Genomic DNA, 10,347 nt, shown 5'->3' on the forward strand with positions numbered 1-10,347 from the left:
GGTTAGGGTTAGTTGGGCACCGGGGTGAGTCCTCTTACACATTGTTTGCTTTCAGTATTCACTTTCAGAAGCGCTGCCGGGATTCTAGCTTCTGCTGCCCATGGGGGTCTTTACAACCACCAGCCCAATACCCGTTTGCAGAATCATCTTGACCAATCACAACCAAGTACAAACTCCGTGCAAGCCAATTCCACTAGCATCTGACCGAGGTCGGTGCCGACTACATTCCAGTCCACCCTATTATATATATACCGCACTCACCTTGATGGGAAGCTCACCTACTACACTTTTTTAACTCTTGCTGCTCTTGCACCGTTCACAACCTGCCGGTGGAGCCGAGTTACAGACGTTGATCCCGTATGGAGGCGCTTCCACTGAGTCTCTTCTTGGGTCTCTGTCCAAGCTGTTGAAGTACGTGGAGAGCCGAGGCTGGGGACATTGCATTGGGCTCGGGGTCCAAGTCCCTTCCATACACAGCAGCTTCACCTGTTGTTGACAGCTAACACCCCGCGCTAATGGTGGGGATCAAACACAACTCCGATCCCCACTGTTAACACTTTCTGTTCTGACTTCAACATTTAAATGGCCAAAAAGCTGAACTGGATCCCCTCTTGATGTACGACATTTGATAAGACCCCCAGGACCTCCTTCAGGAGATGGTGTTTATTTCATGTGCGCTCAGACTCTGGTGGACTAACATCCCCAGCCGGCTTATTCACTGATTCATAACTATTGGTTAACACTTGAAGGAAGAACCACATCAGGCTACTTCTGCTTTTGCTTACGCCCCCTATTATATACCCCAACCTGGTTAGCAGGGTGATGGAAGATTGGTGCACTGCACTGGGCATGGGTTGCCCTTACCAACACTCAGAGGGCAGATACAGAATAAAGAAACAATCACAACAAGACACCTTCTTACAGAGAAGGGTCTTTAGTGACAGGGAAATGGGAATGCTGCTCTTCTGTGTGAAAAGGCTACAGAACGATGGGGTGAGGTGAGCGGCAGCAGGGGCAGCAGGCAGAGAGCAGAGGGGCAGCACGGGGGTGAAGAGAGGGGCAGCGGGCAGAGAGCAGAGGGGCAGCAGGCAGAGAGCAGAGGGGCAGCACGGGGGTGAGGTGAGCAGCAGCAGGCAGAGAGCAGAGGGGCAGCACGGGGGTGAAGAGAGGGGCAGCGGGCAGAGAGCAGAGGGGCAGCACGGGGGTGAGGTGAGAGGCAGCAGGCACAGAGCAGAGGGGCAGCACGGGGGTGAAGAGAGGGGCAGCGGGCAGAGTGGCAGCATGGGCGGGAAGAGAGGGGCTGCACCGGGTGAAGAGAGGGGCAGCGGGCAGAGAGCAGAGCGGCAACACGGGCGTGAAGAGAGGGGCAGCAGGCAGAGGGGCAGCACGGGCGTGAATAGAGGGGCTGCACGGGGGTGAAGAGAGGGGCAGCGGGCAGAGAGCAGAGCGGCAGCACAGGCGTGAAGAGAGGAGCAGCAGGCAGAGAGCAGAGGGGCAGCACGGGGGTGAAGAGAGGGGCAGCGGGCAGAGAGCAGAGTGGCAGCACGGGTGTGAAGAGAGGGGCTGCACGGGGGTGAAGAGAGGAGCAGCGGGCAGAGAGCAGAGCGGCAGCACGGGTGTGAAGAAAGGGGCTGCACGGGGGTGAAGAGAGGGGCAGCACGGGGGTGACGAGAGGGGCAGCACGCAGAGAGCAGAGGGGCAGCACAGGGGGGGTGAAGAGAGGGGCAGTGGGCAGAGAGCAGAGGGGCAGCACGGGGGTGAAGAGAGGAGCAGCACGGGGGTGAAGAGAGGGTCAGCGGGCAAAGAGCAGAGGGGCAGCAGGCAGAGAGCAGAGGGGCAGCACGGGGGTGAAGAGAGGGGCAGCACGGGGGTGAAGAGGGGCAGCGGGCAGAGAGCAGAGGGGCAGAGAGCAGAGGGGCAGCACGGGGGTGAAGAGAGGGGCTGCACGGGGGTGAAGAGAGGGGCAGCGGGCAGAGAGCAGAGGGGCAGCACGGGGGTGAAGAGAGGGGCAGCAGGCAGAGAGCAGAGGGGCAGCACAGGGGGGGTGAAGAGAGGGGCAGTGGGCAGAGAGCAGAGGGGCAGCACGGGGGTGAAGAGAGGAGCAGCACGGGGGTGAAGAGAGGGTCAGCGGGCAGAGAGCAGAGGGGCAGCAGGCAGAGAGCAGAGGGGCAGCACGGGGGTGAAGAGAGGGGCAGCACGGGGGTGAAGAGAGGGGCAGCGGGCAGAGAGCAGAGGGGCAGAGAGCAGAGGGGCAGCACGGGGGTGAAGAGAGGGGCAGCGGGCAGAGAGCAGAGGGGCAGCACAGGGGTGAAGAGAGGAGCAGCACGGGGGTGAAGAGAGGGGCAGCGGGCAGAGAGCAGAGGGGCAGAGAACAGAGGGGCAGCACGGGGGTGAAGAGAGGGGCAGCGGGCAGAGAGCAGAGGGGCAGCACAGGGGTGAAGAGAGGAGCAGCACGGGGGTGAAGAGAGGGGCAGCGGGCAGAGAGCAGAGGGGCAGAGAGCAGAGGGGCAGAGAGCAGAGGGGCAGCACGGGGGTGAAGAGAGGGGCAGCGGGCAGAGAGCAGAGGGGCAGCACAGGGGTGAAGAGAGGGGCAGCACGGGGGTGAAGAGAGGGGCAGCGGGTGAAAACGTGTGTAATTGGGTAAAGAATTGGCTCAGAGATAAAAAGCAGAGGGGTGTAATAAATGGCTCATACTCTGATTGGACCACAGTCGCTAGTGGGGGCCACAGGGTTCAGTATTGGGTCCCATTCTGTTTAATATATTTACCCACGCCTGATAGAGGGGCTGCACAGTAATATATCAATATTTGTAGATGACACAAATTTATACAATATAACCAATACAGCGGAGGACAATGTGCGGCTACAAACGGACCGAGATAAGACGGGGAATGGTGAATGGAGGTCAATATTGATAAATGTAAGGTTCTGCACATGGGCAGGAGAAACGGATGTCACCAATATACACTAAATGGGGTACCGCTAGGGAAAAGATCTGGGGGTACCAGTGGATTGTAGATTTACCTGGAGCAACCAATGCCAGTCAGCTGCTGCAAAAGCTCATAAAGTCTTGGGGTGCAGTAAAAGAGGTATATGGGCGAGGGGCGAGATCATTATTCTTCCACTATATAAGGCACTTGTCAGGCCCCACATGGAATACTGTGTACAGTTCTGGTCACCGGGGCTCAGGAGGGATGTTACAGTGCTAGAGGGGGTTCAAAGAAGGGCAACTAAACTAATACATGGAATGACGGGACTGGAATACCCAGAGAGGCACCAAAACTGGGATTATTCACCCCGGAAAAAAGACGGCTAAGGGGTGACCAAATAACTCTGTATAAATACATGAGGGGACGATACAAGGATCTCTGCCAGGATCTGTTTACACCCAGGACCATGACGGTAACAAGAGGACATCCGCTACGTCTAGAAGAAAGCAGGTTTCATCACCAACACAGAAGGGGGTTCTTTACTGTAAGAGCAGTGAGACTGTGGAACTCTCTGCCTGAGGACGTGGTGATGGCAGGATCCATAGAGGAGTATAAGAGGGACTGGATGTCTTTCTGGAGAGGAAGGATATTACAGGATATAAATCTTAGGTTATTTGTTAATCCTGGTATACAGGCAGGTAGGAACTATTAGGGGTTGGTCCAGGGAACAGTCTAATTGCCATTAGGGAGTCGGGAAGGAATTTTTCCCCCAAAAGGGCTAATTGGCTCCTGCCTCTTGGGGTTTTTTTCCTTCCTCTGGATCAACAACACAGGAGGATAAACAGGCTGGACTAAATGGACATTGTCTTCATTCAGCCTTACGAACTATGTTACTATGTTACTATGTTACTATGTTACTATGTTACTATGTATGCAGCAGAGGGGCAGCAGGCAGAGAGGAGAGGGGCAGCGAGGGGGGTCCATTACGTGAACTTGCACCAGCGAGAGGCCCCGTTCTTATTCCTCCCACTTGTCTATGTTGCCTCAGTACATATCTGGGATCTCATCGCTGCAGGATGACGGTTGTACTTGATGAATTGCATATATGATGTTAATATCCCACATCCAGCGTTGGGGATGCAGATCATTAGACGAGGCATGAAGCTCCTTACTACTGGCACAGAGCCGGCGTCTCCCCCACATAGTATCCCAGCTGGCTGCAGTGGGGGGCTGCGTGGAGGACAAAGAATAACCGCATTCAATGGACAACATCCAAGTCTCAGAGACAAATATTAGTGAGGCTTTAATTCCCTGTATGATCAGCACCTCATATGAGGGCGGCACAGCATGCTGCCCGACCTCGGAGGGCGCACCGGGTTCACGGACCCAGATACATCTGCTTCCCTTGGCTAGCAAGCCCGGCGTCACAGCAGCGCTGTTTGGCTTCATCCTCAAAGCAGAACAATGAAGAAACCAGAAGTGTTGGACCCGGAATATGCAGGACCCAAAAAGTACCCAGTGGACCCCACCGATGATAATGCGGTCCGTCTGCCTTCAGGCATTAATGATAATGGGGTCCGTCGGGTGCAGAGGTTGCGGGGTCGTTTGGGAGATCAGTGTCATAAATTGCAATGGCTGGGGGCCCTGATACAGGTTTTTTGGGACCTGATAGCTTAATGCTGCACCTTAGAAGAACGGGATTTCCTTCTTCACTCTTTCTCTCAGATGGCAGAGACGCAGTTGTCTCATTGTTTAATGTTCTAAGCTTACGAGTCACAATAGCACATATAGTGCAGCGTGCACCGTCTCAGTTTAGAGGGAGGTCGTGCCATCTCAGTTTAGAGGGAGGCCGTGCCGTCTCAGTTTAGAGGGAGGTCGTACCATCTCAGTTTAGAGGAAGGTCGTGCCGTCTCAGTTTAGAGGGAGGTCGTGCCGTCTCAGTTTAGAGGAAGGTCGTGCCGTCTCAGTTTAGAGGGAGGTCGTACCGTCTCAGTTTAGAGGAAGGTCGTACCGTCTCAGTTTAGCGGGAGGCCGTGCCGTCTCAGTTTAGAGGAAGGTCGTGCCGTCTCAGTTTAGCGGGTTGGGAGCAGCACTGATCACCACGTAGACCCCTTGCAGAAACATTACAACAATTTCTTCCTTTTCCTGTGTATTTCCACTAATTCCCCCCGTAAGTGACCCCCCCCCCCACATCCCCCCCACAACGCATTTCCAGAACAGAACTTTCTCATCATCAGGATTCTTGAAAACCCAGAAAAAAAATGAAAGCAGGAAGAGTCTGACTTTCTCCTTGTCTCGGATTGCACATGGGTGTCTCCTTCACGCCCGTCCCTGCGGTGGAGCCGGGTAATCGGATGTTTTCTTAACACTAATTGTCTTCCTGAAAATGTTGCATCAGCCCCCGAGCCCCCCATCGCCGGACCCTCCCGATAACGTGATATGGCAGCACCGCAGTCACCGGATAGCGGGTTCTGTCCCAAACGTCATTCACCTATTTGCAGTATGGAAGGAAACATTAGAACGCGGAGGAAAGCCAGCAAACACGGGAAGAGCATACAAGCTCCATGCAGATGTTGTCCTTGGATATGAAGGCAAGACCCCGCTGCTGCAAGGCGACAGTGCTGACCGCTGACCGCTGATCGCTGACCGCTGACCGCTGGGGGATTGGTTTAGCTTGCCATAAAGACGTGTTGCGCTTTTACCAGTTAGATTGCCAGCAGATGCTCCCTGCCCTTAAGGGAAGCCTGGCACCAGGTTCATGCTGCCCACACCGAGAGCAGCCTGAACCCCGTCCAGATATGTACGCTGCAGCCATGCATGTCTTATTCTGCATCACATTAGCATTTTGCAATGAATATGCTTTGAAGGTGCAATCCTGACAACCTGGAGTCAAGAGGGCGGAGCTGTGCATCATCGATAGAGTGACGGCATAGCAGAGCTCCTAGAATGCAGGGGGCCCCGCTGTAAAGACAGTGCTGCTCTAAAGGCAAATCACCAGCCCAAGCAGGAAATGACGTGTTCTGAAGCTTGCAGAATAGTGAGCACAGCTCTGGGGTATAATGCAGAATGTAACTCAGGAGCAGTACAGGATAAGTAATGTATGTACACAGTGACTCCACCAGCAGAATAGTGAGTGCAGCTCTGGAGTATAACACAGGATGTAACTCAGGATCAGTACAGGATAAGTAATGTATGTACACAGTGACTCCACCAGCAGAATAGTGAGTGCAGCTCTGGAGTATAATACAGGATGTAACTCAGGAGCAGTACAGGATAAGTAATGTATGTACACAGTGACTCCAGCAGCAGAATAGTGAGCGCAGCTCTGGGGTATAATGCAGAATGTAACTCAGGAGCAGTACAGGATAAGTAATGTATGTACACAGTGACTCCACCAGCAGAATATTGAGTGCAGCTCTGGGGTATAATGCAGAATGTAACTCAGGAGCAGTACAGGATAAGTAATGTATGTACACAGTGACTCCACCAGCAGAATAGTGAGTGCAGCTCTGGAGTATAATATAGTGCAGGATAAGTAATGTATGTACACAGTGACTCCACCAGCAGAATAGTGAGTACAGCTCTGAAGTATAATACAGGATGTAACTCAGGATCAGTACAGGATAAGTAATGTATGTACACAGCGACTCCACCAGCACAATAGTGAGTGCAGCTCTGGAGTATAATACAGGATGTAACTCAGGAGCAGTACAGGATAAGTAATGTATGTACACAGTGACTCCACCAGCACAATAGTGAGTGCAGCTCTGGAGTATAATACAGACTGTAACTCAGGATCAGTACAGGATAAGTAATGTATGTACACAGTGACTCCACCAGCAGAATAGTGAGTACAGCTCTGAAGTATAATACAGGATGTAACTCAGGATCAGTACAGGATAAGTAATGTATGTACACAGTGACTCCACCAGCAGAATAGTGAGTGCAGCTCTGGAGTATAATACAGGATGTAACTCAGGATCAGTACAGGATAAGTAATGTATGTACGCAGTGACTCCACCAGCAGAATAGTGAGTGCAGCTCTGGGGTATAATACAGGATGTAACTCAGGAGCAGTACAGGATAAATAATGTATGTACACAGTGACTCCACCAGCAGAATAGTGGGTGCAGCTCTGGGGTATAATACAGGATGTAACTCAGGATCAGTACAGGATAAGTAATGTGTGTACACAGTGACTCCACCAGCAGAATAGTCAGTGCAGCTCTGGAGTATAATACAGGATGTAACTCAGGAGCAGTACAGGATAAATAATGTATGTACACAGTGACTCCACCAGAATAGTGAGTGCAACTCTAGAGCAGTACAGGATGTTTTGCTTTAAGTACCAAGACAAAGGTTTGGATAAGGCTTCAAAAATTAGTGAGACATTATTGAAATTTTAACAATAATAATTTATTTGAAATAAGTGATAATTGAACATGGTGATGAACAGTTGCCCTTCTGTTGTAAATTATTATATTTATATACAAAGGATAAAGGTTGCAAATCACGTCATTATCTATAAAGTCTACAACTTACTTTGCATCACTGGGAGGCAGCATCATCTGACTTGTATAACTGCAGCTGTAGAAGCCCACTTTCAAACGGCGACAAGACAGAGAAATTCCCCAGGAACTGGACCGACGAGTAGGGCGCCCCTCACTTATCTGGATGGCGTCTGTCTTAGTTGCGGAAACTAAGACTTTTATTCTATCTTAGCAATGCCTTTGTGCCAATGTCCTAGACTTCATTACAGAATGACATTATATTCTGACATGAGACAGAAAACAAACCTCTTATTATCTAAAACATCCAGGGCTGATCCTCCTCCCAGACGCACGATGCCAGGACCCCTTCTTGTCTGCTAACTTACTCTTAAACACATCTTCATTACATTACAGAATTCACTGAAGGTCCTTCAAAAAAAATATCTCTATTAGAAACCATTAAAAGGGGGCAAATAGAGCTAAACGCAAAACTGGCACCTAACAATAATAAAAGGTGATCCTCAAACCAAAAAATGAAGAACCTAGGATCGACGAGCTCATCGGTGGAAAGACGAAAGGAGAAATCAAAGCAGATGATGTCAGCGAGGAATCCTAATGTCTCTGGAACCAACAGGTTCATCCTTCGAGAGGTGGAGGCGGCTAAACGCTGATGTATTACTATATAGAGTATCAGAGCCCCCAAACATGATACAATGTAAACAAATATAAACAGATACCCACCAATGGATATCCGAGAACATCCATAGCAGCTGCACTCAGCTGGATACATCATTGGGGTATCTATAATGGCTGCCGATGGCCTAAATCAGAAAAAGTAATCTGATGTGTCTGAAAGTTAACAATCTAAGACCGACCTATCAACGGGCGAGTATGAGATCAGGCCAAGGAATACATGAATAGTTGTCACCCTGCATCCTCTTCCTTTGTAGGAGGCTCAGACATGGGTGAAATGGGCCAGTCCCCGTTATTACATGATGATGCTGATCTCCTGTAATTGTATGGCTCATGGTCATGAGGTTCCCATCTGCAGGCGTCACTCAAGTTGTATTACTTTCCAGTAGGAGACAAGCTGGAAGGAGGCAGCACTTCAGCAGTTCATTCCAGACTTCACATAAAAGACAGAGTTTTCTCCCCTTCGTACATTAAAGAAACCTCTGAAGAGGATCAGAACCCGAAAAGCCTGCAGCATGGAGTCTACCAATGCTGTGCTCCATGTAATCCTTCCCATAGCAGCTACTCCGGTATGCCTCTCCAGTAACCCCTCACCGGTCCTCTAGACCCCTGTATACAATATCCTTATTCCTATGTCATTCATGTGTCTTTCTCTGCCTTCTTTGTAGGTCACCAAGATGTTGGCGGTGGTGGTCGTGCTCTTTGCTCTGCTCTGGATGCCCTACCGGACTTTAGTTCTAGTGAACTCCTTTGTGGAGAATCCATACCTAGACCCCTGGTTCCTTCTGTTGTGTCGCATCTGTGTATACGCTAACAGTGCCATCAACCCCGTCATCTACAACCTCATGTCACAGAAGTTCCGCACTGCTTTCAAACGGTTGTGCAAGTGTGGTCAAGTAGAGACCCAAAGAAGGAACACGTACATGAGCACCACCAGCTACAGCATGGTGAGGGATCCCACCAACGTCAGGCCCGAGACGGAGAAGCCACCCCTAGAGAACCCAAGCACTGTACCCAAACTACCCGACAAGCCGAAGGTGGAAGGAGAATTGTATTATAGTGTTGTGTAAGTCCATCGTGAGCTCCAAGGTCCATCTGCTATGACTATATAACTAAAGGGGCTACGGGGACTCTAAGCCAAGACAAGCTGAGCTAGGATTTGGAGACCCTTCAGAATCCCAGCAATGTCTGCAGCCCATTGAAAGACCATTGTCATAGTGACATATTATAGATACACATGGCTTCAGAGCTGGAGACTGTGTCCTGACATTGGGGTCGGGTGTGTGGCCTCGGGTTCCCCCTCTGCCCTACATCCACAGCTCTGTCGGTACTAAGGTTGGGAGTGAGATGGGGTTTAAGATTTCATTTTAGGTATGGCAATGAGAAACCCACCAATGATGACCTGACCCAGTTGAATGGCACCTTAGACACCTCTATGAAGAGACAGCCCTGTTCTGGATGCTTCCAGTGAGCATATGACTTATGTATGGCGGCTCAGGTTCATAATGGTGCCGGTCAGCGAGACACTATTCCAAGTGAGTGAAGATGAAGACCTGGTCCGAAACTAACCTGATTGTTCATTCTGGCCGCTCTTCATCCAGTATCTCCTATTTCTATGCCAGGAGTGTCGCTATAGGTGGCACAGATCCCGCAGAAACCCCTCTGCCACATGAAAGGACACCAGTATTACAAATGGCACCTGGTAGGGGGGAACCAGTGCCGATATGGCATTGGGGTCCAGGAGCTTCACGTTACGCTGTTGGGTAATCCCCCATATCTGATGCAACGTTCAGGGCTGTTAATATTGGTAGGGGAGCTGAGCCGCCGTGTAACGCTCCCCCGGCCACAGGAGCTCCGGCTCTCCCATTGAAGTGACTGGACTGGCGGTGCACACATGCAAGCAAGAGTCCTGTTCAAGGGATTAGTGGGGATCCCACGGGTCGGACCCCCCATGATCTGTTGATAAGGGAGGATTTTCTTCCCTGGCACCGCCCTTCTGTTGTGATCTCTTCTTTACTAGGTCAGTTGCACTAAATGAGGGACAGAGGGGACATGGCGGATGGGCCTTGTGGGAGCTGTATGACACTTTGGAGGAGACTTTAGTGGGATTATTGGCCCCTTCTAGTCTACATTCCTGTGGGCCAATTTAGAAGGTATTAAAGGTGATGGAATTGGTGTTGGTGACAGGGCCCCTTTAAGAGGGTCACATAGAAGACTCATCCATATGCTCCAAG

The 10,347-nt window shown here is 50.9% G+C and overlaps 1 protein-coding gene across 1 annotated transcript in view; it reads left to right on the forward strand.

The window, feature by feature from the left end:
• Positions 1-9,981, forward strand: part of LOC136581674 (thyrotropin-releasing hormone receptor-like) — a 35,159-nt gene extending 25,178 nt beyond the window's left edge. The window contains exon 4 of the mRNA XM_066582300.1: positions 8,782-9,981. Within this exon, the coding sequence (XP_066438397.1) occupies positions 8,782-9,183 (402 nt within the window). The 3' untranslated portion in view covers positions 9,184-9,981. The remainder of the gene's footprint in view (positions 1-8,781) is intronic.
• Positions 9,982-10,347: the final 366 nt, after the last annotated feature.

This window comes from Eleutherodactylus coqui, chromosome 11 (genome assembly GCF_035609145.1).
Source record: "Eleutherodactylus coqui strain aEleCoq1 chromosome 11, aEleCoq1.hap1, whole genome shotgun sequence".
NCBI classification, from domain to species: Eukaryota; Metazoa; Chordata; class Amphibia; order Anura; family Eleutherodactylidae; genus Eleutherodactylus; species Eleutherodactylus coqui.